This window comes from Drosophila virilis, chromosome 2 (assembly GCF_030788295.1).
Source record: "Drosophila virilis strain 15010-1051.87 chromosome 2, Dvir_AGI_RSII-ME, whole genome shotgun sequence".
NCBI lineage: Eukaryota > Metazoa > Arthropoda > Insecta > Diptera > Drosophilidae > Drosophila > Drosophila virilis.
Genome location: NC_091544.1, coordinates 324684 through 352184, shown reverse-complemented (window position 1 = coordinate 352184; position 27501 = coordinate 324684). Strand labels below are relative to the sequence as shown.

Genomic DNA, 27501 nt, shown 5'->3' with positions numbered 1-27501 from the left:
CGGGCCTCATCAGCGTAATTGTTGTTGCTTCTCGCGCACTTGACCCACAAGGTAATATCATATTTTTGTTTAGTTAATTTTTTTTTTTTTTGCAGGGCCTCGCTTTTACTTTTAGTTAGCCTACGACTTTGCCAGTTGTTCTATGTGTACATAATTAAAATTTGTGTCTTCCGCACTTAAGCTGTTTGTGTGTTTGTATAATTAATAATTCCCTTCATTTCGTTTCCTCTCTTTACAGGAAAAACATTCTTGCAAAGTTCTGCTACACTTTGAGCAACTGGCGTCTTTAATTAAAGCAGCCTCTGGTTGTTTTTCTTATTGAATTGCCGAAAAAGTGTTGTCCAGAAATTGCCTTTTTCATTGACCTGGGTCCAGGAATTTACCAAAACCGCAACAAAAGGAAACTTCTCAGACGGTAGGAATTGTTTTTTCTTGTTAAAATTTACTGACTAATCCATTCTTGCATAAATTCTTGTTTTTTTTTTTTTTTTTTAATGTTTTCTCGATAATCAAAATCGATGATCATTTGATGGAAATCTATTCTCATTGCTTAGAACAGATCCAGTCTCTATATTATTTATTTAAATAAATTAATTAATATACTACTCTGAGGATGGGTTTAAAATTGTTGGCTACTATCACTTTCACTTACAATAAAATAATACTGGTTCCGCAGCTAGCCCACGATCACCTTAAGGGTCTTCCCGCCGAGACGTATGTCCAGGTCGAGTGGCCTTATGCTTATATTGTACTTGACATGGTAGCCGTTGTCATCGGCCGTATAGACAACCAGCTCATTGTAGACGGTGCTGCTGGAATTCAAGTCCTTGCCGGGCAGTATCAATTGCGACGTGCGCTTGCCTGTGACTATCAGTTCGGGCTCTCCCGTCTTGTTGCTCGAGGTGTTGAGCGTGCCCGTCTCATTGCGTTCACTGTGAACCTCGCGAATGCTGAGAACGGGTATGGACAATTACTGATGTCGATTCTTAGCAATCTGGTAGAAAACTTACCGGAATTCGTAGAGCACTTTGGTGGCGGCATTATTGTGCTCGATATAGGCAAAAACCACTAGTAAGAAGCATATTATTTGCCAGCCGTTCATTTCTTAGCTTCTCTATTTCACAACAATCCAAATGGGGCTAAACTGTGATTCTGCTGACCATTTTAGCTCAAGCTCTTACATTGCACTGAGCGTCTACTATTTCTATCACTATTTGATATATGCAAGGCGATATTTACTGTGATTCCTACTGCACATAGTACTACAAACAGGTTTGACCGGTTGCAGATGTTGCAATTGAGAAGTTCAGAATCACGCTTCCATTAGCAAATATTGAATGAGCGATTCCGCATCGCTTGTTCTACGGTTAGAAGAACCAGTTTAGCTTAGCCTCAATCGGAAAGATTCTTTTTGTATTTGTATTGAGCTCGATTCATAATTACATTGACCGACAGTAATGATTGACAGTAATTGCTATTTTGATAACAAGCCTTGCCATATTCACGTTTCGCACTGTAATGTATCGAGGGGAAAATCACTGCGACTTTTGGAAAACTTTTCACTAAATATTTAACTTAACTTGCAATTCAAATAATTATTGTACAATACGAGAACGACAATTATATATGGATAAAGCTGCTGAGAATTCCCATCGTTTTGTATACCTGAACACAATACAACTGCAGCAATTTTAAATTAATTTTAAATTAATGTTATTTATTATTTTAACAGACATTTGTGTTATTGAGCCAAGTAGAACCTTAGCCCAGGAGCGTGAGTACTTTCAAAAGTTTGACGCTCAATCTTGGTTCGATATGCAAAGGTCGAGGCTCGATAATATTCGTTTCAGATGTAATGCTTTGACGATTGTCAAATATTTTACCTTCAGTGCTCGTTGTAGATATCGTGATGGACGAATTTAATTTGAAGCTTTCCGTTGTTCCTTCAGTTTTATTAACATTCCGATACTTACAACTAGCTGCATTTTGCCTGGCGTACTGTTTACTTACCCCACAGCACAGCGAGTTTTATAGTCGTCGATGCATAGTTAGCAATTCATAGAAATACCCATAGAAATGAAAACGAGCTCACCGGGCGTTAAGATTCAATGCACTTAAATAGTAGCTAAAGTTTTGGAAAATGTCCATCCCTAATTGAATAGGTGGATATTAAGAGCTTTTAAAAGCGTACCGAAGCGTACCGTATTTCGCAATGTTGGAAAAATACTTTATCTATGAAATATATAGGATTGATTTTACTTTAAAACTAGTTATTTGTTTGAATATTTAAGTACTAAAATTCCTGAAACTTATTGGAACTCAGTGTGCGTATAGTTAAAGTTTATTAAGCTTCACATCATTATGATATTCATTTTCTTTGGCAGACGAGGGTTTTCCCATAACCATCAATTAAAAGGCAGGTTCCGTTGTCTTTTTAGTGTTTTATTGAGATTATTTTTAAATCAAGGGCACTTACTCAATAATTATCCATGGGCCTTAAATATAGGATTGATCTTAATTTAAAACTAGTTATTTGTTTGAATATCTTTGTACTAAACATTGTTCAAGACGGTGTGAGCATACTTAAATCTTATTAAGCTTCACATCAATTTGAAACTCATTTTCTTTGGCAGTTGAGGTTTTTCCCATAACTATCAGGCTCTTTTGTCTTTTTAGTGCTTTATTGAGAATATATTCTTATCAAACGCATTTACTCAATAATTATACATGGGCTTTAAATATTAAAGCTTATGGCACATAATAATTATGGCTTTACAGGTACTTGGTAATATTAGGACTTAAAGCTTAACTTAAGTGTATTAGTAACAAATATTTTTTTTTGTGAAATTTGAAAAATTAGGCTAGAATTTTGAGCAGCTTTCCTGATAAAGAATTCACTGGCTGGGTTGGATACCGCACAGATCGGCGAAATAGACTTTCCTGCTGCACAGCATATGGTTTGGTTTCGGTAGCGTAAGAAATTAGAATTTGCTCCAACTTGGTGTAGTTCAGGATACGAGTACCAACGATCGGGTGCCCCTTGTTCACAAAATATTATATATTATTGAACTTCTTCTTAAGTTTGAAGTTTGGCTGAAGTTGAGAGTATCCCAGAAGTGCAGAGTGGAGTTTAGTTGACACTGAGCCTCGCGCTGTGTGTATATTCTCTATGGTTGTAAATGGAATTAAGAGTTGATCGGACCCCGGGCTTTGGCTTTTATAGTAGCGTCTGGTGTCGAGTGCATTGCCCATGGCACACGACAAGTTGCCATAAGGTAGATCGGCACACGTCAGAGAGGCGTTGCACTTGCCCGGAATTTTCCCAGCGCACTTCTAGCGGATAAATAAAAAAAAAATCACCGTACTGACAATTAACTGCCATAAAATTGGCACTATTTTTAGTACAGCCAGTCATCAAAAGATCTACTCTTACCATTAAAAGATGCAAAATGTATCGATTACGCTCAAATCAACTACTAGCGATTGGCGATAGATGATTCACTATGTCTATAGTTTAAGTAAATGTATTGGATAGTAAGAAAATGACCTAAAGCTAGTTTACAAATTCTCTTTGCCTCGCTAAAAAATGGCCGAGGGCGTGTTCTATTTGACGTCAAAATTTTGCATGATTTGATTTATCATAGTGCAAGCAAATTTTGCCTAAGTTCTGACTAATAACTAATGTATGTACTTAATGTTATTGTGATAAATTAATGTTATTTGTAACCAAAATGTTAATTACCAAGCAATTTAATATTCCAATAATTTTAAAGTATTTTACAAATTTTTATTTCATAATTAAACTACTTTAAAACTGATGCAAAAATTTAAAATTCGAATTTCATAAATAAACTATAATTGAAAAGCGGGGCAAAGCGAAACACTGTTTGAAAATATTTTGGAGAGAGGATATTCGCGAATAGAATATTACATACTTGATTTAAAGTTTTTTTTTTAAGTTTGCCATTTTAGTTATAAAGTTCTTTATCAGTTAAATTCTTAGTTTTTAGTGTCACCCTGCGAAAAAAAAAAAAAACAACAAAGCATTCAAATGAAAAAGAAGCACAGTATACATTAAAATATTTATAATTTTGTTGTTTGTGTTATGCGAAAGAAACTCACGTGTATCCCCTCTTCCAAAATTATTTATTTTCAGACAAATAGAAAAGTGTTTTGCGCATCTGCCACCCAAATTAAGCAATCTCTGTAGGCAATACCAAATCGAGCCAAGGCTCTGACCATAACTTTCGATAACGAACTCCTATTTATGAACTGTAAATAGTACTGCCTAACAATCGACACTAAGCATACAACACGGTGTGGGGTTTTCTGTACCGCTGTGCTGCGGCAGCACCTGTAGCTACCATGGGCGCCAACGTGTCGCAGCTGGAGCGCGAGATCGGCTCTGATCTGTTTCCGCCGAACGAGCACTACTTCGGGCTGGTTAATTTTGGGAACACTTGCTATAGCAACTCGGTGCTGCAGGCGCTGTATTTCTGCAAGCCCTTTCGCGAGAAGGTGCTCGAATATAAGGCCAAGAATAAGCGGCCCAAGGAGACGCTGCTCTCGTGCCTGGCCGATCTCTTCTACAGCATTGCCACGCAGAAAAAGAAGGTCGGCTCGATAGCGCCCAAGAAGTTTATAACACGATTGCGCAAGGAGAAGGAGGAGTTCGACAACTATATGCAGCAGGATGCGCATGAGTTTCTCAACTTTTTGATTAATCACATAAACGAGATTATTTTGGCCGAACGCAACACGGGAAGCAGCACCGGGAAGACGGCTGCTGGTGGCGCCATTCCCGGCCCAAATGGTGGCCAAATGCCAGGAAACAGCAGCACCACAACAAAGCTAAGCTCGAACTCGAATTCGTCAAATTCCACAACGACCTCGACCTCCAACTCGACGGCAACCAACGGCAATTGCAGCAACTCGACCGGCTCGTTGAGTGTGCTTGATGGAAATGGGAGTCTAACCGCCACGACCACGCCCATAGCACAAACAAACGGGGCCAACACGGAGCCAACATGGGTGCACGAGATCTTCCAGGGAATACTTACGTCAGAGACACGCTGCCTCAACTGTGAGACGGTGAGCAGCAAGGACGAGAATTTCTTCGATCTGCAGGTGGACGTTGATCAGAATACGTCCATAACGCATTGCTTGCGCTGCTTCAGCAACACGGAGACCCTCTGCTCGGATAACAAGTTCAAGTGCGACAATTGCTGCAGCTACCAGGAGGCACAGAAGCGGATGCGCGTCAAGAAGCTGCCGATGATCCTGGCGCTGCACTTGAAGCGTTTCAAGTACATGGAGCAGTTCAATCGGCACATTAAGGTGTCGCATCGCGTCGTCTTTCCGCTGGAGCTGCGCCTGTTCAACACCTCGGACGATGCGGTCAATCCGGACAGGCTTTACGATCTGACCGCGGTGGTAATTCACTGCGGATCGGGACCGAATCGCGGCCATTACATAAGCATTGTGAAGAGTCACGGGCTCTGGCTGCTCTTCGACGACGACATGGTCGACAAGATTGAGGCCTCGACCATCGAGGACTTTTATGGCCTCACCTCGGATATACACAAGTCCTCGGAAACCGGCTACATTCTGTTCTATCAATCGCGCGACTGCGCTGCGTAAACCATTTAGTTTGCACTTTTAGTTGCCATCAATTAATTTGTTTCAAATGACAATTTGGCTCAGTGCGTAAAATTTAAGTAAAAAGTTTCTCGTATTGCCTATTATAGGCGAATTGTATGTTCATTCACTAATTTTATAACCCTAACCACATTAATAAACAATGATAAACGTTAGATAAGTATAGTGTAAACACTATTGTGCTAGGTCAGTATTGCATTATTTGTGCAAGCGCGTTCAACTTCCCGGGGGCCTGACAGTTGCCAAGTGGGTAAACATTACGTGCATATACTACTTCCATATTGAGGCTTGAGATTTCCCATGCATCTGAGCTTGGCTGTAATGGCTGTATGCCACTAATTGCGAACTAAATGACAAGCTTTGCATTTCAATAGAATTCTCCCGCCAGCCGTTAACATGGGCATCTCAGCTGTATTGCTAGTTAGGTGGTCCGGACCGCAGTCGTGCGTCTGATTTCTAATTGGCAATCAAGAAGTCAAAGGTAGTCATAAGTCTTTTCCAGCAGCTTGGATGACCGGCGGCTTAGTCACAAATGTGTCATGGAACACGAGCAAGCCGCGAAAGAAACATAAAACTGGTTGGTGGATAGAAACATGTGCTTTCTTATAAATCAAATTACGTATAACTTATTGGTTTTTAATGCAAACAAAAATATGTTGACTAATTAAGAAGACACTCGTTTTTGTCGACCATTTAATAAATAAATAAATAAATAAATAAAAATATATTTATTTTTGTAACCTTATTAGGCCAGTTTCTCAACGATTATATATTATATTATTTTATATTTATATGTATTATATATTATTATACATTGATTTGTTGAAAATTGCATTAGCCACACAGACAATTTAATTTTGCCATGGAAGCGTTTTTAAAAGTATTTTATAAACCAATTTGTCGGAGTCTTTGGGGGTTTGTCATCAGTTTATCTTTAGTAGATCCAATCTTCATTTCGATGACGTCGCTATCTAAGGTGAAAACTACGGATGGTTGCCAAAACCGGTTGAGTGTCAAGTACTGGAGTTGTTTTTGTGTTGATCGAATGTGTTTCCCAATTTATGTACTAATAAATATATACGCACAATATACTACATGCACAATGAGTGACAGACAAGGCTGCAGTTGCGCACATTTGTTGCTTGTCATGTTCGAGTCCGAGTCGCTTTAGACCCGACCCGTTGCTTAAGTCCCGCAGCGCACTGAATTGATTAGACCGACTAGACTATTCCGCATTTATGTGCCCGGTTATTACGACTGCGGGAAAAGACTTTCACTCAACAATAAAATAAAACTCCGCAATTTTCCTATGTGGAATTTTATTGGTATTTGACGCATTTTGCTGGCTTAGTTTGTGATATGCAACATGTTGTTTTTGTTGAAATCAACTGCCGACAGCAGGGACATGTCAAGCCAAGTTGCAACACATGTTGCAATCTTTGTCCTTCTAGAGTTTCTACAAAACAGAACAGATGATTCTTATCAATATTTGGGGCGTGACAAATATACATAGTTTGGTGACGCAGTTTAGCCCTGTCAATGTAATATTCGTATTATTCTGACGAGCTTCTTACTGCACCCACATGTTTGACTTCACACCAAGGAACGGGCGTTATGTCTTTAATTAGCTTCATACCATATGTTGGAGGAGATCACCCTTTTTTTCTTCGAATAGTGTCAACGCTGGAGGGCTCATCTCTCTCTCTCTCTCTCTCTTGGGCTGGCATAATTACAATCTGCTGCAAAATTAAATACGTTTTTAAATTTGTAAACCAGAACACTTTACCATGTGTGAACTCAACAAGTAAATATTTCAAAATTAACCCGATTTCTTTTTGGTTGATTCTGCATTTCAAATTTATGCATTTTTGCTGTTTTAGTTTGTTGCTATTAAATTTTTTTTATTCATCATCGTTTCTCTCTGAAATTAAAAGATTGATGTTCAAATTTGCGGATGTTAAACTAAGTATAAAACATCATCTTCAAACAGATTCGTAGACGGTTAAATTTCATCACCATCACTTTAACTTTAATCACTTTGTTCAGCACATAATTTATTTATTATCGAAGAGATAGATCGTAAATAAAAATAGAAACTGAAAAAAAAACTGTTAAGACCAAACAGATTTTATTTCATAAAATAATCGCTATGGTTAAAATCTGTTTGGTCTTAACAGTTTTTTTTTCAGTTTCTATTTTTATTTACGATCTATCTCTTCGATAATAAATAAATTATGTGCTGAACAAAGTGATTAAAGTTAAGTTATATATTAAAAAATATATATATATATATATGTCGGAACAGAGAAATCACTTTCTTTGCAATTAGGCATACTGGCAGTACAGCAAGTCCCGAGTGTCGTTATAGTCACAAAATAATTATATTTTTAGGAGCGAGCACGTCTGTTCTCTATGACTTCCACTTTTAGAATGAATAATTTTCATCGTCCTCGAGCATACTACTCATGCTCTTGTCATTCTATATTCTTCTCTGACTTTTAGTACTGTTAGTGAACATTCAACACTATAGCAAACTGGACGTTATACAACACACTCGGGCCATGCTCGGCAGAGACTATCTTTTTTTGTCTCACACCATGCTTTCAGTAGCAACCCTAATACAAGTAGGACAGTTATGTTAAATAGCAGTACCTTCTGTCAAATTCTCTGATTCTTACTAACACTTAATCGTTAGCATTCAAAATAATACTCACAATAATTTATTGGATACACGACACGGCCTTCCTGACATTTCACACGTCCTCGTGTGTACATTTCGCTTAGATCATGCCATAGTCAAAATTGTTGGGTAAAATTTATTAGTCATTACTTTACTTTAAGAATAGCTTTACAAACAGCAGTATCATCGGTCATTGTAGGTTTTATTTTTTTTTATTTTTTTTTTTTTTTTTTTTTTTTTTTTGTTGTTGTTCTGTCATCACACGTCTATAGGCTCTTGCTGCCCAGCAACGATAATATGGAGCGGATCCATACAGGTCTTTCAACCTCTGACCCCCGCCATAATATCACCCGCTTCAGCACGCCATGATCGAGCACTTGTGCACGGCGTGAGTATTATGGTGCGGTCTTAGCCATCGTGTATGAGCCCAACCGCACTCTCTCTTAGTGCCACAGTGTCTTGAGCAATGTCCTCAACATTGTCACACTCATCATCTCTCAAATCTATCAACTCCTCCGATACATTGTTGCTTGGAAAAGCTCGCAAATACTCATGTGCATACTTAAACGTGCGCTTACTCGTCAATGACTTTAATAAATATCTGTCTCCATCAAGTATTTCGATTATCTCAAAAGGTCCCTTAAACTTGGGATCTAACTTCGTTTGATTTCGTTCTTCCCTCTTGAGTAGGACATGATCACCAAGCTTATATTTTACAATTTTTGCTTTATTTTTATCAAACCTAGCCTTATCATATTTAGCGTTATTCACCATGTTATCTTTCGCTTGTGCTCTTATTAAATCTTTATCAATTGTTTTTTCATCTGATATTGTTATCATTCCTAACGGCCTTGCCTCTTTACCGATTAGCAATTCTAACGGACTATATTTCGTTACACGATTTGTCGTGCAATTTATTGCCAGCTGTATGTCTTTTAAAGCGTCTTGCCAGGATCGCTGACTACTCTCAACCGCTGTGAGCATGCTCTTCAAGGTGCTCATGACACGCTCTACTTGGCCGTTTGCTCGACTGGCGCCCGTCGCAATCAGGTGTAAACCTATCTTCTGCGAAGAACAAAATTCCCTAAACCTTGTGCTAGCAAAACATTTACCCTGATCAGCTATGATGCGTGCCGGCACTCCGAATAGTGCAACAGTTTCTTTGACTGCCTTAATGCAGTTTTCCGTATTAAGGTTCAGCGTATGTTGAAGGTGAACAAATTTTGTGAATGCATCAACTTGAACTATGATGTACTCTTTTAAGTCGTTTTTGCCACTTAATTTTCCGGTTATATCAATATGCACAGTGTGCCAGGGTATGTCATCTTTAGGAATCGGGTGCATTTCTATTTGTAGCTTACCAGATGGTGGTTTTGACACTCTACAGGTAATGCAATTTTCTACAAACTTTTTCACATACTTAGACATCTTCTCGAACCAGTAGTTGGCATACATTTTGTCTAGAGTTTTCTTCCACCCTAAATGCATTATGGCTTCGTGAACATTGTTAATGACTGACCATCTAAAGGCTCTAGGTATTACAGGCAAACATTTTGTGCTGCCATTTCTTTGAATCCTTCGATATAATACTCCTGCTCTCAATTCGTACGACGCTGAGATAGCTTCTCCCATCTTATGGTTTCGCAATTTTAAGGTTATGGAAGCAATGTCAGAATCTCGTTGCTGTTCGGCTAGAAGCCAATCGTCGGTTATCTCAGCTAGGTTTATGTGCATTTCAACCGTTTTCGCTGAGGATTTATAATCAGTAGGCAACGGATTGCGCGAGAAAAAATCAGCATGTAACATGCGTTCTCCCTTCCTGTATTCAATGCTGAAATCAAATGATTGCAGATATGCCCACCATCTATGTACCCTTGGGGTAAGGTTAATTTTTTTGATACTTGCTTTCAGGGAGTTGCAATCTGTATGCACAATAAATTTTTGACCATGTAAATAATGGCGGAAGTGTCTTACTGCGTTGTAAACTGCGAGGGTCTCAAGCTCGTATGAATGATATTTTGCTTCAGCCATTGTCGTACATTTGCTGTAATATTCAATGACTCTGGGTCTATTTTCTATCTTGTGCATTAAAATAGCACCATATCCAATAGAACTTGCGTCTGTATGTAATTCAATTGGCTTTAGTGGATCGAAAATTGTCAAAACGGAGTCATTAGTCAAAATTGATACGATTTTTTGACGAATTTCCTCATATTCCGGCTTCCAGACAAATTTATTATTCTTGGAGGTGAGATTATATAAAGCTTTCATCTGCTCAGAAAATTTTGGTACGAATTGCCTAAAATACGAGGCTAGGCCTATGAATTGTCGCACCTGCGTTACTGACTGCGGTGACGGCAATTCGGCCAACGCTTGTATCTTGCGTGGATTTGGTCGAATTTGACCCGCTTCAACCAAGTATCCTAAATATTCTATGCTTGTTTTCAAGAACGAGCATTTTGTAATGTTAAATGAGAATCCAGCTCTAGACAAGTTTTCCAAGACCGTTTGTAGCCTTTCAAGTGCCTCTTCCTTTGTCTTCGCTAGAATTAACACGTCATCTATATAGACGATGGCATACGTTTGAGCCAAATCACCCAATGCTCTCACGATTGCGCGCTGGAAAATCGAGGAAGCATTTTTTAATCCAAAAGGCATGGCCAAAAATTCATACTGTCCTTCTGGCGTGACAAAAGCAGTGCGCTCGATAGAGTCTGGGTGTATTGGAACTTGGTAAAAACCACTTGCCATGTCTAAACTGGAGAAATATTTGCCTTCACTCAGTCTATTAATTTGATCAGAAATCAAAGGCAGCGGATATTTGTCAGCGACCGTATTAGCATTCAGTTCCCGATAATCGACACATAGTCGATCGGTTCCATTTTTCTTTCTTACCATCAGCATTGGGCTTGCAAATGGAGAGCAACTAGGACGTATAACGTTTGCGTCTAACAATTCTTTTACTTTATTTCGCACGACTTCTTTTTCTTCTATGCTTAACCTATACGGACGCCTTTGTACAGTTTTATTTGGGTCAAGCAGGCGGATTTCAAGTTCACCCGTAGTCACTCGCGTTTGAGGAATACCCTCAATAAATTTATCAGCATAGTTTTGCAATAATTCTAGCAGACGATTCTTATCAGTGTTGCTTAATGCTCTATCGTTATTCAGATGCTCTACGTAACTTATATCTGGCACTTTTATTAGTACATCAACAGTTTTGGTTTTGTACATTTCAAATTTGTCGGCCTCGATGGAGACTCCAAAGCCTAATCCGAGTATATCACGGCCTATCAATACATCGTATTTCAAAAACTTATCCATTATTACATGAAATAATATTTCTAAGGAGTACTGATCAATTTTAACAGTAGCCAAGATTTGCATAGTGCTATACACAGGATTTTCTCCAATACCCCTCAAAACTATCAAATTATTAATTCTTTTTCCGGAAAATTTCTCGGCACAACTCTCTCTGATGAGCGTACATTCCGCTCCAGAGTCAAAACAAAATGGAAGGAGCTCACCAGATTGACACAGGATTCCTTTTGGCTCGGACACACAACAGATGTTTATACGCTTGTCATGTGATCCAACACCGCTCGTAGAAACTCCTTTCGTACATGAAGACGCAATGTGGCCAGCATCGCCACATTTGAAGCAGGTAACGGCAGATCGAACTTTAGGTAATGCTGAGTTTTTTGACACGTTGCCTTCTTCATACTTCCTCTTGCGACATTCGACCATTTTGTGTCCGAGGTTTCCACAATGATGACATTTAATGCCATATGTTTTCGATCTCTTGCGATCTGGTTCCATTGGGATATTTGGCTGTAGACCTCCATTTGACCTTCCATAAGCATAGGCCTTCAGATGCTGTTGCATCTCGTCTTGACTTTTAATATTAGTCGTATATAACATACGTTGCAGACTTTTGTCGATTTTCGATGTATGTGCCAAAACAACTGAGACTGCAATTTCCTCCATGTTCGCTGTCTTCCATTTGGATAAAAGTGAGGTCACAAGACGGCTCGCATATACGGAGAGGCATTCGCCATCATTCGGTCGGCCATTAAAAATGTTCATTAAAGTTGCCGCCGATGTTTCCATTCCCACGAAACGTTGCAAAAACAATTCCTTAAAATTTTGCCAGTTCATTCCAGTATAGCATATTTGAGAAAGCCAGGGCGAGGCGCTTCCTTCTAGGGAGCCGCTGAGGGTCATCACCAGTGTACTGCCCTCAATAGGATTATCGTCAAGTATTATGTCCACAGTTTTGCACCAGGCATTTGCATCTGCGCCTGCAATGTCCGGGTTGAACTTTGGCAACGAGATGCTCTTCTTTGTTGAGGATGCTGAATTTGACATCTGCATTGCTTTAATAATCTCAAGAATATTTCGATTTTGAGATTCCAAAAGCTGACGCCACGAATCGTCAGAATTGCCTCGTGGAGGGGCATCGCCTAATCCCACTTCTGATGTCGGAACAGAGAAATCACTTTCTTTGCAATTAGGCATACTGGCAGTACAGCAAGTCCCGAGTGTCGTTATAGTCACAAAATAATTATATTTTTAGGAGCGAGCACGTCTGTTCTCTATGACTTCCACTTTTAGAATGAATAATTTTCATCGTCCTCGAGCATACTACTCATGCTCTTGTCATTCTATATTCTTCTCTGACTTTTAGTACTGTTAGTGAACATTCAACACTATAGCAAACTGGACGTTATACAACACACTCGGGCCATGCTCGGCAGAGACTATCTTTTTTTGTCTCACACCATGCTTTCAGTAGCAACCCTAATACAAGTAGGACAGTTATGTTAAATAGCAGTACCTTCTGTCAAATTCTCTGATTCTTACTAACACTTAATCGTTAGCATTCAAAATAATACTCACAATAATTTATTGGATACACGACATATATATATAGTTGTTATAGACTTCAAGCAAAGATCAGCTGCCAGTCTTTGAGAGACGTTCACATGGATTTAATTCAATATACGGACGTAGAAATGGAAATGTTTCCAAGACCCACTGCGAGTTTGTGTTTTCAAATAAACATTGTTCAGCAATTTATTTTTGTGCGAGACAATTAAAACTCTGGCAAGTAGGAGGCCATAATCTGAGTGTGGTCGAATAGTTCAGAGTTCGCTAATTTGCCTTCAATTGTCGCCAATTCGGCAGGGGGCGAAAATAAATTGTATAGATGACTTAGAAATGCATGCGATGAGTCACGCCACAGTTCGCCATTGGGGAAAAATAAATTTGATCACTGGGTCAATTTTAACTTGAGTACAGAAGGCACTCGCTAAGCGAAACCTAAAAAATGTAAGATGACATGTAGTTATTAAACAATTTACGCTGTATCGAATTCCAAATATTCAAATTTATTCTATACAAGATTCGATGAATTTTGTAAAGCACCTAAAAGCATGCTATACATGTTTTAAATTGTTTTATTTCTCGCTGTCTCAATACTCGCTAGATGAATTTTTTTTGCGGACGACTCGTTGAACATTTTATAGCAGCATCTCTCCATTCGTTCCGTCTGACGTGTGTAGTAAAAGTCTCAATTTACGGATGATGAAAATGACCCTGGCATGGCAGACAGTTACCCCTCAGCTGTTTTTGAGAAAATGAAATAATCGAAAATGTGAGTTAAGAAGCAAAGAGAATCTACAAAATAAAAAAATTGAGGGAGATTTGCGAGATATGAGTGAAAGAACAAGAATATATACTAGGAAGGATTTACAATTATTTTACAATATTCTTTTTTGTATTTATTCGCATTCGTTAATGCTGTTTAAGAAATTTTCACGCATTTTACTTGTTGTTAATAGACCAGTTTTGTGGGGTGTGTCGATGTTAATTTATGTGTTTCCCAATGAGTCCAACGTCCATGTTCGCCATAATATTGTGCCCTTATTGGATTTCTTTGAATTTATGCGCATTTGTAATTGTTTTATTGTAAATGGTCTGTAGTACGCTTGGTTGTCATCATTAATGAGCAAGTACCCACTTTCCGCTTCCCTTCTCTCCGTTTCTGTAGTGCTTCCCTCTCAAGTGTCTTCAATCCAGATGTTCATTCAGTCGCGGCACGCGCACATACGCACATACATAGACAAAAACCGATCTCATATTAAGTAGTATGTAGGATGTAGGATGTGACATCCTGACCCTCTTCGGTTATCAGAGCACTTCATTTGTTTTCATTGGATACGGTATGCTGACTGCCCGCACTCTATAAGGGAAGGGAATAGGGAATAGGGAGTGGGGAGTCTATCGCTTGCCCTATTAAGCTGAACATAAAACTGTGTCCGAATTTAAATTAGTTTATATACATTTAGTATGTCATTAATTTGGGATGAGCTTATATTCTAGTTTCTTGTTGCAATTTGGGATTGTAGATTCTGCACCGCCAACTGAAAAGGTCACAGAATCCCGACGTTTTAATGATATTTTTAAATCATTTGGGTTTATATCTTAATGTACCCGAATTTAAATTAGTTTTGTATACATTTAGTATGTAATTAGTTTGGGATGAGTTTATATTCTGGTTTCTTGTTGCAAATTGGGATGATAGAGTCTACACCGCCAACTGAAAAGGTCAGAGTATTCGGATATTTTAAAATCATTTGGGGTTAATTCTGTTGCACATTGTATAATCATCGCAACTCTCTGATGCTACGGGTGCTTTTATTCATTTTTCATTCTTTGCCACTTGCACATGCACGTACTCTCACACACACAAGCTGGGAGGCTCAGCAAGCAGCAAGCAGCCATACAAACAGACCCCATCCATATATACACACACACACACACACCCCAAAGCCGGGAGAGACTGCTGCCAAACATCGTCGGTCGTCGCTTTGTAGTCGTCGCCAGCGTCGCCCGCGTCGCTTGTTGTTGTTGTTGCTTGTGGTCGACGCATTGCCGTTCGCTCGTGAATTTTCAGTCAGTCTCCTTGGGCTTGTGCAACCGTGAAAATGTGCGGCGCGTCGAGTCTGTCGTGAAAATGTTTTTACTGTACTCTTTTTTCTCTCTAACGTACATATACATTTGAATATATATATATATATGGGTTTAGATAACACACGAAAGATACATTCGATTAACTTACGAGCTCTATGTTGTTGATTAAACCCTCTCGGAATGTGAAGCAGCTGTTAATTGAAAAAAGAATCAACGTAACATTAAATGAGTGTGGGCGGGCATCACGCCAGATACTTGTTAAATTCTTAAGTGACGCACTGTCGCAGCACTACACACGTTCGCATACATATAAGACCCACTGTGCGCTAGTGAGTGTACCGATTTACAAAGGGGCTAACCACGTTATCAGCCTTCTGTGCCGGTTGATAAACTTGTGACTATAAAATAATTTCTCGTTCGGGTAAAATGCGGCATATAGAAAAAATATTATGAGTTTTCTGCAGCTGGAAATGAGATCATCGAGTGAACAAATGCAGAATTGGCTGCCAGTTCATGGCCATTGAATTTAAAGTTTATCCTTCTTTTGTAAATTGCATTTGCTTTCCGAACTCGCAACTGCACAGTAAAGAAAATAAATTGACACAATGATCGAAATGATTTCCGCATTGCATTCACTAAAAAATATAACCTAGTACAAACATTGTAAATGCATATATTTTCTAGCTGGCTTATTTAATAGTGTCTGTCGTTTGCCAGCATAAGCTCTATATAGGTAAAAGAGAGAGGGAGAGAGAGAGAGGGAAAGAGTTGCATGCTCATTTTCTGCAACTGCAACTGCAACTGCAATGTAGGCCAACAAGTGCGTTGAACTAAAACGCAACACACCAGAAATTTATATTATTCTATAGAGCATCCAATTCGACCAGCCCGACGATGGCATCACCCAAGATAGCGTCCGTTTGGCCAGATGTATAAAATAAAAACACAAACATACTTTGGTTGGGAGTTCGAAATGTGGTTGAACTTAACGTGCACATGTGTATCTTAAGTTTTAATTGCCAGCAGCCGGTGTGTTGCAGCCAAATACCTCGAGCTAGTCTATTTTCAGAGTTCCTCTCTACCTGAAGGTGCTAATCGACTGCCAAATTGCGTTTCAGGCTACGCGAAATTTAATGCATTGCCAAATCTGTTTATGATTTGAAAAACTCCATGAACTTATCGATTGCGTGCGAGATGCTTTAAGTTGTTTTCCTTTTGACCAAACGTCTACCTCTCAGCTGCCCCTCCTCAGTGCTTGCTCGTTGGCGTTGGCTGGTTGCCAGTTCGCCCAACCTGCCTCCTGCCTCATTGCCACTGTCTGCGGCAGCCTGGCAGCCATTTTGCTTGAATATAATGAGGTGGGTCCTTGTTGCAAGTTCTTTTGCGTTTGCGCTGCCTCTAAAGAGCTTCTTGATACGTTACGTTTTCCTTGCTTCGCTTTCTCTTTTGGATTTCATGTTGGAAATGGACGTCTTTGAGTAACGTTAAGTTTTTCGTGGGGCCGAGCATTTTCCTTTGTTTGGCAATTTCCAAAAGCCAACCAAACTGGGAGCGTCTAAGGCGTTAATGCCTGGCTACTTTAATTTAATGCAATTTTATGCCAGATACTGGCTGTCTTGTATCTATTTCTATGTATATTCTACCTTTCGCTTATGTCAGTAAACAAAAATGTCAAACACCTGGCCGAACCTGATGTGCATGTTTGTTGGCACGGTTTTGCGACATTGAGTATATTTATTCACGTATATTCATATAAATTGTTTGAAAAGCAAGCGGCCGTGATTGCGGAATATAAGGAAAATGAAACGTAATTGTCTGTCAGATTTTAAATAGATTTGGGCACTGCAAACGATACTGCTGGTAATGGCCACAGGCACGGTGAAAACAAGTGAAGCACCTTTCCATTTCCGTTTTACAAGTGGCCAAAGTAGTAAACAAAGGACCCAGTTGGCAGTTGCCTAAACTACTTGTAAATTTTTCATTCTCAGCCGCATTTCGCGGCCTAGTTTGTAGGGAAAAACTTTGTAGGCAGCGTTGTTTATTACTTTGTCGGGTTCAAAAGTTTATTTTCGACTCTTAATTGCTGCGCGGCAAAATAATAGTTTCCCAAAGCTAAATTACTCGTCTGCTGTTGAGACTCTGATGCAGAAAACTCATATATTACATTAATACGCTCTCTTTTGAACGAAAAAAAAAAAAAAATACAACTGAAAAACAAAAAATATATAAATATGTGTGTATTTATAAAATGTTGTGACTGTACTCAAAATTACAGACACACATAAATAGTGCTTCGTATCTTACAGAGAAACTTACGCATAAAGCAAAACAATATTTAAAAATAGAAAAAATGGTATGAAGAAATCAAAATCATGAAAAGTGCAGTACGAAATGTATAGCAAAGCGAGTGATCGCAAACTAAACGGAAAAAAACTTAAAAAGCCAATGTGGAACCGATCAATGGAGTGAACCCTTAAAAAGAGACCATAACTAAAAATAACAACCGCCAAGAACTTGGCAACAAGTGAACAAAAAATACAAGCGATCAAAACAGTTCGATCCCCATCGGGCCGGGCCCTAGCCATAGCCTTCGGACTGCGTTGGTCGCAACAGTCGACAACCAAAAATAAAATCTGCGCCAGCGACAGGCAGCAGGCAACATTTGTTGCAGCAACATTGGATGAGCACTTTTGCCGTTCGATGTTGTTGCTTTTGCTTGCATTCATCATGAGATTCGTAGACATTTCCAAAGAGCAGAGGCGCCAACGCTGCACGGCCTGTGCCAACGCTGATGTTGAATGCCCCCTCAGCAACTCCAACTCTGATGCCAACGGCAACACGACCTGCTGGCAACATGTTGCTGATACAAGCAACAGTAGCAGCACGAGCAGCGGCTGCGATAGCAACAGCTCCTCCAAGGAAAATTACTATGTCCCACAGCAGCGGCAGCAGCAACAACACAACGGCAACAACGGGCTGACCCCCCGGCAGTTGCAGCAGATCCGTTATTACCAATGCATGCAGCAGCAACAATTGCGATTGCTGCAGCAACAGTTGATGCAGCAACGCCGCCTCCAGCAGCAGCTACGAGAACAGGGCTTAATGCCGCCGCCAAGAACAAGAACAACAACAACGGCTCATGGTCTGACCTGCAATCAAGAGTATTTGATGCAACAGCGAATCAATCAAAACAACAACAACAACAACAAAAACTTGAGGAACTATTTGAGCAACAACAATGAAAACAAAAGCCATAACATAAATAATAATAACAACAATAACAATTGTGTTGGCGTTGGCATCAACGTGCCTCAAGGTGGGCAACATTAACTCTTAGTATTTAGGTAAACCTTAAGTTGTTTGTTTGCCTTTAAACTTGCCTAGCGCCTCTTCAAATAATTGCTGTCACAAAAAGCACAGCCAATATCATTTCTTGCATGAATTTACTTTAAGATTGTGACTTTCTTAAATTGACTCTTAATTGATTTTAATGTCACGCCAGAGGGCGTTTCCCAATCCCTTCAGAGGCTGTTGCACATTATGCTTTATCTTGCAATTTATTTAATACAGAATTACAGAATTTTATTTGTCTGAAATCTTGCGTTGGCACAGTATGTCACCATATGACATAAATATGTTGCATTAGTTTGCTTATAAAGATAGTAAGAAGAAACCGGCAAAATATTAAAATTCATAAAAATGCACTGCAATTTCATATTGAAACTGAATTACCCTATCTCATCGCCATTTGCTGTTGCTGCATTCCAGGAGCACACATGTCCTTTGACTGCTCACACCTTGAATTTTAATAAGTATGGGCTGCAAATGTTCTGCTTTCTGTGACCTTGCGTTAGTTGCATGCCCTAAAACATGACTACATATTAAAGAAATATAGATTTTTTGTACTGACAGGGCGTTTCTGGCCCGTGGTAGATGCAAATGCCCATGTCAAGGTTCATAGGAAGCTGACTCGTAAAATATATATAAAAATTATTCAAATGCTTACTGTGTCTTTTAAAGGTAGTAGCCCACTTAGTTCCATCTGATGTGATCAAAAAGCTAATTAAAAAACATATAAGTTTTTAATTCAGTTAGAATTGGGACTACATAAATCTTAGATTAACTGCCTATTAAAGTGGTCTGCAGCCGTATTTACTAAATGTAGCAATTTATTAATTTCCTATTTAATTTTCCTTTCTCTTGCAGGACTACAATTTCGACGTGGTATGACCGACATCTCAACAATAAACGACAACAACAACATCAGCAACATTAACCGCCATATCGAACATCAACAATTCTCATCAAAAAACAAATCGCCACAAAGCTCACCCACTCACGAACCATATACCAAAACTAACCTCAGCTCGCATCCTCATCCGAACTCACGTTTCGCCAAGCAGCAACACAGCGCTCAGCATCAGCAGCAATCGTTGATTGACGGCGGTAAGCCATACAACGGCAACACGGCCGGATACAGCACAGCTTTGGCCAGCGTCAGCGGCCTAGGGTCGGCCCCACAATCCCCGCAGCAGCACTATAGAATCCCCTTGAACAGCCCCAATAACTCGCTGTTCGCCCTTGGGCATGTGACGTCCGGCAAGCAATACAAGCAGCAACAACTTAACGACCGGCTGCTGCAGCAACAACATTTGCAGTTTTGCCAGCAGCAACAGTTACAACAGCTACAACTGCGCGATGAGGACGCCGATGCGGATGCCGCCGAAGAACTGAGCGAAGAGAGCCTTAAGCAGAATGTGGCCATTGTCCTGAGTAATTTGGATCGCTATAACAGCGCGCTGCGCAGCATCATATTGAATGAACAGGTGAGCAACATCAGCGCCAGCGACAGCCTTTTCCTCTGTGACGATCCCAGCGCTGAGGCTGATAACAACAACTTTTTGAAAAGTAACGCAATGGCAGCAACTAATATAGCTACGCCCGAGTCCGACTACAACAGCAATGCGACAACACCTGGCGCGCGCAGCAACGAGCTGGTTCAGCAGCAGCAGCAACAACAACATGGGGTAGGTGGTTTGCTTTGTGGTGGTGGTGTTGGTGTTGGTGTTGGTAATGGCGGTGGAGGTGGCAACAATCTCAACTGCTCGCTGGCTTCGTCACAAGATTTTACTCACGACAATTCCGATTATCAGTGGTTCCTTGACTATGGCTATCGGGATGGCTGCGGCGGTATGCAGCGCAGCGTGTTGAGCTCGCTTTCGGCATCTTATAATGCGATGGGCGATTTAATTTACTACGAGGATCTGAAGAACTTGGACGCCAATCTGGCTGAGGTAGACATGGAGAGTTTCAGGGCCGAGGACATACACTCCTTACTCTCGCAGCTGCCAGCCTACTGCAAAAGCCTGGGCGGCGCCAATAGTCGCCTGCAACAGTCGCTGCTGTACCAGCAGCAACAGCAACAACAACAGCAGCAGCAACAACAGATGCAGCTTCAGCTGCAGCAGAGTAACATGATGACCAATGTGCAACATATGGCACACAACATGTCGCAGACGTCGACAACTTCGACCAACGAGCTCATCGACAACTCATTTTGCAAATCCGAGCTGCTTTTCTCGCCGGTCAAGGAGTCGCACATTTCTGTCGACTCGCTGGACATGGATGCCTATCCAGACGAAGGTGATATCATACTTACCTGCAACAAGGACAACTACACGATTGCCTTCGAGGGCAGCGTCCTCTATTCGGACGAGAGTTTCTATGGTAAGCCTTATTTGATCTAATTCTGTAAATTCATTGATTGCATTAATATCTGTTTTGCGTTCTAGCGGAGCCCTGCGACATTGCCGTGAGAAACAAACAAAACATCAACTTGCATGGCAACTTGGAGGATATTGTGAAGCGCAACAAGGCCCTGGAGGTATCCATGTCACGCTCTGCCCAATCTTTTCAGTTCCAATGCAAGTCACCAAAGACCCAGGCAAAGGCTCAATTGCAGCGGTAAGCAGAATCCAAATCCAAATACACATCAACATGCACACAAACACTGACGCACATTCCCGCAGATTGGTTTTTGAGCACTTGTCGAGCATCGCATTGCGGATATCTGAGTAGCCCTCTTTTCTCTTATTTTGCTGGTTCGAGTGCAGCTATGAGGTCATTTCAATTGAGTTCAATTAAGTTTCATTTTCGTGCCATTCAAATTGGCTCTTATTTGCGAGAACATGCAAAATGGGCAGATCTCAACTGGAGCCGATCTCTTGATTCTCTTAGTTGGCTCGTGTTGCGTAGGCTCCTCCGTCAGAAAACACATAACCAGACTATCTAGGATCATTTATTACGGTATTATAAAGAAAACCCTGAAATTTACTCGTCCGGCGTGCAGGCGCCCTCAGGTAGCTCAGCAATTGCGACGGGGTTATCGGAACTTATGGGTTTTTAAATGCTTAGTTGTGCTTGAAAAAACCAATCCGCATACCTTTCACCAAACAAATTGTAATAAGAAATACTCGATGTGTCTGCGCTTGTAAAGACGCTCGCTTCTCCTTCCTTCGCCCGCTCGCAGGTATCCGTCGGGCAACAATAACAATGGCGGCGGGGAAACCATCGTCCTTACACGCCATTTGCCGCACTGCAGTGTACGCAAGAGCAGCAGCCTACCAAACCTACAGAGCGAACTGCAGAAGCAGCAGCACCAGGATGAACGGGAGAAAGATCATGCGGCACCATTGAATGTTTCCCAAGCGATCAGTACTTCAACTATGGAATCGTGCACGTCGCGGTCGCGCAACCTGCTCCCCATGTGCCAGATGCCGATCTCAATCAGTGTTTCAATATCGGACCGCTTGCAACAGCAGCAGACGGACAAGCAGCACAAAGATGCTACGCCAACGCCAACGCCGCAGCAACAGCAGCAGCAGCATTACCATCATCATTCACATACACATCGGCACAAGCATCGTTGCGGCTGCGCGCTGTCGTCCACCCAAGGGAGCCAGCACTTTTGCTCGAATGCCTCCCAAGCTCACATCTCTGGCTCAGCCTCGTCGGGTAACTCAAATCCAGCCGCGTTCAATCTAGTCAAGCTCTTCATAAAGCAAAAGAGCAGCAGCAGCAGCAGCTGTGCGCAGGAGGAGGGCCAGGCCTGCGCGCTTACCTGCATGGACGTCTCCTCTGGCTGCTGGCCCTCAAGCGATGCCGCCGTATCCAGTTGTAGCAGTGGCTCGTTAGAAAAACGTTTGCGCAAAAAGAGCATGAATGACTCGGGCAAGGGCTCGGCAGTAAGTCGCCATGACGACGACGACAACTACGAGGAGGCGGACGCGGCTTCGACGCCCAAGCGACAGACGCGCACTCGCTGCGACACCGTATTCTATGACGACGGCGCTAGCTCCAGCTCTACGGGATCACTGACGGCCACAAACTCGCCGGCGCACCGCCGCCGCAGCATGCCGCTGCGAAATCCCCAGCTGTACCAGCTGGCCGCAAACACGCAGACGCCAACACAATGCAGTCAACAATCGTCGGAGGCAAGCAATTCAGAGCAGCTGACTCAGGTGCCTATGGGGGCCAAACCACGGCGTGCGAATAGTACTCGCCCACTTTCGAGCGCCTCCAGCTCGGAGATGATAACACGCTCCATACAAACTTCATGTGGCTCCCTCAGCACAACGCACAGCAGCCTTAGTGAACGTTACAGATGTGTGCCACCATCATTTCTGGCAAAGCTGCACAATCTGGGCGAGCAGCGGCAGGCGCCAATTTATGTGATCTATCCGAATTACGCGCTGCCTGATCTAGGCTTCGTCAAGACCAGCACCAGCCCTGATGTCATCTTCTCGCCCTTTAACTACAAGATGACGCTGGATAGCGCCGGGTCCGGCGCCACCTCCACGGCCTCCCTAAAAAAGCAGCGCAGCCACCGCAGCGTTAACGAAAATGAGCTGTTCAAGACATTGGATTACAAACACATCTCTGACTGGCATTCGCTGGCCTTACTGCTGCCTGTGGAGTACCGTCGGCGGCTGCAACACATTCCTGAGGTACGCCATATTTCGAGTCAACTGGACACGGAACTTTTGCAGCGGCCGCTTTTCTGCATGACGCCGCCTATTCGTCGCAATCGGCCCAATGTCTGCGACTGCGTAAAGAACTTGCAGCAGAATCAAGCCCAGACGCAGTTGGATGATGCGTCCAGTTCGGGCTCTAGTCAGCCGCCTAGCTCTGGCTACCGCGGCTCCTCCACGCTGCTCACCGACTCTGAGGTGGACGCTGATCCTCTAAAGCAGATGTACGTCTATCAATATGAGCAGCAGCGCATGGACTCAGGCATGGAGCCGAGCCCAGCCAGTCGGAACTTGTCGGCGACTGGCCAAACACCGCCGCAGCCCATGCCGCGCAGCATATTGCGCAAGGCCAACTCAGTGCAAGCGCGCACAAAACGCAATTCCATGATTGAAGCCAAGCAGCCGCAGCAGCTGTCGAAGCTGGAGAAGCGACGCAGCTTGCAGGAGCCGCCGCATAACTACGCCCTGGGCTCAACAGACGAGTTGGCCAAAGTGTTCGAGGAGGAAGAGCACACAGTGCAAACGCAGACCACCAAGCAGCGGCTTTCCCGAAAGGATCTGGATGCTCGCGCCCGTGCTGAAAATTTTCTTACCTCGCTTCCACGCTCCGAGCTCAAGTACTATGCAGAGATTGCGGCTATTCTAGAGTCTTCCTGTGAGCAAGTGCAGTACGATGCAGCGGCACTCAAGAAGGAGGTCAGCCGTGTGCTCAGCCAACAAAAGAAAGTCAAGTTTAACGATGTTGCCGCATCGGCTGAAGCTGATTTGCAAAAGTTGCAAGCCAAACGCTTCTCAACGCCACCCAACTCACCCAACATTTCCATTGCCGCGCTGCAGCGACGTGAGACTCTGGATGTCCAGGAGCAGCGCAAAATTGAAAGTAATCGCTTTAAGCGTCTGCAGATCCAGTGGGAACTTATGAGCAAAGACTCAAGCATGCTCAAGGAACTGGCCAACGAGCAGGCCACCAAGAGCGGAGGATCAACGCCCACCTCGACGAATTCGCCTAATTCCAACTCCAACTCGGCGCAGAAATCGCGTATACCACGGCCAGTCAGCTACCCTGCGGGCAGGTGAGTGAAAAAACCGTTGTCAGAAAGCGTTTTGGAAATTTTGTTTTGGAACTTGTAGCTAAATTTTGTTTCTTTTTCGTTCGGCATTTGTGCACAACTTTATCATTTTGCATGATTTTTTCACCTGGGTATGGCAGAAGTCCGAAGTCAAGTGCCAGCGATCCTTGTCCCGCTCGCGCCACACCCAAGGCTGTCACTAAAAGCAAAAATACCCCTCCTAATGTTTCCTCTCCACAAATCTGCAGAGTCAGCAGCGCACACGACGCAGCTAGCAGCGGCAAGTGCAGTACTCGATCCCCCAGCCGCATCGTCCAACCCAAACGCTATAGCCTGGCCACCACGCCCACGTCGACGACGATCACGGCCGGACGCGCACGCACTCCGACAAATCGAGCGGGATCAACAGTGACCACTCCAAATACTCCCAAACGGCAGGGTAGCGCCCAATCGTCCAGGTCTGTATGAAATATGAAGCTTAAAGTCTTTACGCATATCTAATTATAATTTAAATTTTTTTTTAGACCGACATCACGAGTGCGTTAAGAATTAGCGCGATATAAACCCTACTGGCGTTAGTCACCTAGCTATCCAAACTCAAACATATTAACACAGAACAATAAAACATTGTAAAAATATAGATTAAGGCTTTGCGTCGCTCTTTTGCTTAAATGCTGGGCCTGACCACAAAAGTGATACGAAAAGCATTCAAAGTGAGATCAATTGGGAAACCATTGAAAAACGAGAAAGAGTAGTGAAAGAATTAAACAGGCCAGTGGTCGGTCGCAAGTGCTAGTATTTTTGATTGATTTAATTTACGCGAAAGCAATAGCGGAGTGTAGCTAAATTTCTTTTTTACAATTATACAAACATAAATGCCAATACGCGTTTGCATATGAAACAAATATTTTGATGTATATATACACTCACAGAAAAAAATCACATACTAAAAAGTTATTTCCATTAGCTAATCAAAGATATCGACATGTGCATATGGCAAAATATTTACGACCCACAAATTTATACTATGTACGTACATTAATAAAAGTACATCCAGACACGCAAAGATTAAAAAGCGAATTATGTATTTGTGAGGACGCGTGTGTAATGCTCAAAAAGATTGGGTAATGGTTTAGGCCATTGTTATTCACAAACACTTTATTGATTTGCTTTATATGCGTAGAAATTAAAACATAAAATCCATATTATTTAGCCTTCCACAATGAGAAAATCAACTATTTGGCCTTCAATGTTTTTAGCGAGAGACAGTTAAAAGCTTAGTATTTCTTTATTTTGGCTATAACAATGACAATGAACTTCAGTTTTAATTTGTGTTTGAGGTTTCTGAAAAAACTTTTCGTTAATACCTGATTTGGGTTTATTTCCTGCTTTTGCTGCATAGTCTAAGATCAAGTGATTTTTTAATTGTACGATAAATGTACGATGTACGCTAATACTATCATTACTCCTACTATGATTTGTACTTTAAATCTATCCATCTAAAACAAAACTCTTGCTATTATAAATTACTGGAAGACATAATTTGTACTCTAAGCCTTAATTTAACCACTTTTGTATCCTTAATTGTATAGACATTTTTATTGTATATCATATTTACAAGCAAACAATACTGTATTTGTGGGAGAATTGTATCATGAAAAGGATATGCGGGAGAATAAATATATATTACACCTAAAACAAAAAACAAGCAACAAAAAAATATAAAATAAAATGTATAAAACACAAATTCAATAAAAATATTAATAAAGAAAAAGTATTATCAAAGTCAGATCAATATTTTATCCAATAACATATATTGTAATAAAGTCAGATCTGCAAAGTATATTTAAACTCAAAGAAAAGCACATTACAAATATTGCAAATTTATCTTAAACGAGAAAGAACGAATATATTCGGTACGGGGAAGATTTAATACCCTTGTAGGTCTAACCTTTTCCATTTGCCAAGTTTGGTCAATATATCTTGAAAAACAAAAAAGTTTTCCATACAACAACATGATTTTCTACCTACCGCAGCTATATGATATATTGGTCCCAAGTTGAAAGGATTTTGCATATATATAGTGAAAGTAATAAATGCCGGGTTTGGTCAATATATCTTGTTTAACAAAACTTTTTCATACAAGAACCTAATTTTCCACCAATCTTTTATATGGAAGCTATATGATATAGTGGTCTGATCCATCCGGTTCCGACAAATGTTCTCGTGCAACAGAAAGAGGCACTTTTGCAAAGTTTCATAAACACAGATTTAAGACTGGGAGACTAGTTCGCATAGAAACGGGTAGAAGGTTATCGCTATATCGACTCGGCTGTTGATACTGATCAAGAATATATATACATATTTATAGAATATATATATATATTTATATACTATATATATATATATATATATACATATATATATATATATATATATATACATATATACTATATATACTTTATGGGGTCGGAGATGACTTGTTCTATGCGTTACATATTTTAATTAATTACGAAATTCATTAAATATTTATAATTTAATGGAATGAATCCTCTAAAAATTGAAGCAAATTGAGTTCAACAAACGCTTTACAATTTTGTATACTAAAGCACACTTGCGCCTAAGTTAAGAAGTTAATTTTTCAAAATAAATGTCTTTAAAGTTTTACAGCCAGCAATTAAAACTCATTGCTTCGGTATCACACGCGCACACACCCACACATACACACACACACACATACACACACACACACATACACATACACATACTGGATAAGGCATATTAACAATTATACGCACCGTAGGCAGGCAGCTTTATTAAACTTCGTTGTAATTACAACATGTGTTGTGCCACTTTTAGCTACATATGTACTATATATGTGTGGATAGGTATGAGGGTTTGCATACATTTACCTAATTAAATAAAATAATGTTAACGCAAGAGCTGCAGAGGGCGCGAGAATTCGCCATGAAGGTGGTCCGCCCTGCTTGCTCCTGTTTTTTTAGCTTTTGGTCGCACATTTGTTTTACAATCGGAAAAATCAACAAATCGGAGTGCTCGGCTGGGAAATACCCTGTGTTCAAGTTTA

General features: G+C 41.0%; 4 protein-coding genes across 13 annotated transcripts in view; 2 read left to right on the top strand and 2 right to left on the bottom strand.

Annotated features, from left to right (window-relative positions):
* Nucleotides 1–78: 78 nt before the first annotated feature.
* LOC6635168 (uncharacterized) lies at nucleotides 79–1273 on the bottom strand. 2 transcript variants are annotated; one of them, XM_032439053.2, is made up of 3 exons: nucleotides 1011–1273; nucleotides 653–950; nucleotides 79–568 (listed from the first exon to the last, which is right to left on the bottom strand). In XM_032439053.2, exons 1-2 carry the CDS (start codon nucleotides 1100–1102, stop codon nucleotides 677–679), a joined length of 366 nt encoding a protein of 121 aa, XP_032294944.1. In that variant the 5' UTR covers nucleotides 1103–1273; the 3' UTR covers nucleotides 79–568; nucleotides 653–676. The 2 variants fall into 2 exon arrangements, with proteins under 2 accessions (XP_032294944.1, XP_002058370.1); XM_002058334.4 differs by having other exon boundaries at nucleotides 79–950; nucleotides 1011–1271.
* Usp12-46 (Ubiquitin-specific protease 12/46) lies at nucleotides 275–5830 on the top strand. The gene is made up of 2 exons (XM_002058333.4): nucleotides 275–415; nucleotides 4157–5830. The coding sequence occupies exon 2, from the start codon at nucleotides 4366–4368 to the stop codon at nucleotides 5638–5640; it is 1275 nt and encodes a 424-aa protein (XP_002058369.2). The 5' UTR covers nucleotides 275–415; nucleotides 4157–4365; the 3' UTR covers nucleotides 5641–5830.
* Nucleotides 275–26190, top strand: LOC6635166 (serine-rich adhesin for platelets). Of its 7 annotated transcripts, none has more exons than XM_070206737.1 (7): nucleotides 15501–15734; nucleotides 17620–18629; nucleotides 19520–21040; nucleotides 21106–21277; nucleotides 21810–24416; nucleotides 24554–24871; nucleotides 24938–26190. In XM_070206737.1, the coding sequence occupies exons 2-7, from the start codon at nucleotides 18014–18016 to the stop codon at nucleotides 24957–24959; spliced, it is 5256 nt and encodes a 1751-aa protein (XP_070062838.1). In that variant the 5' UTR covers nucleotides 15501–15734; nucleotides 17620–18013; the 3' UTR covers nucleotides 24960–26190. The 7 variants fall into 7 exon arrangements, with proteins under 7 accessions (XP_015024872.1, XP_070062838.1, XP_015024875.1 ...); XM_015169389.3 differs by lacking the exon at nucleotides 15501–15734 and having other exon boundaries at nucleotides 17618–18629; nucleotides 19520–20340; nucleotides 20467–21040; XM_015169386.3 differs by lacking the exons at nucleotides 15501–15734; nucleotides 17620–18629 and adding an exon at nucleotides 275–415.
* The window catches only part of Nha2 (Na[+]/H[+] hydrogen antiporter 2), a 235415-nt gene continuing 221626 nt past the window's right edge, over nucleotides 13713–27501 (bottom strand). For 2 of the 3 annotated variants that reach the window (XR_011416032.1, XR_011416035.1), the window contains one exon: nucleotides 13713–13963. The gene's annotated coding sequence lies outside the window, so the exon portion shown is untranslated. Of the gene's footprint in view, nucleotides 15505–27501 lie in introns of all 3 variants that reach the window. The other variant, XR_011416033.1, reaches the window with a different exon arrangement.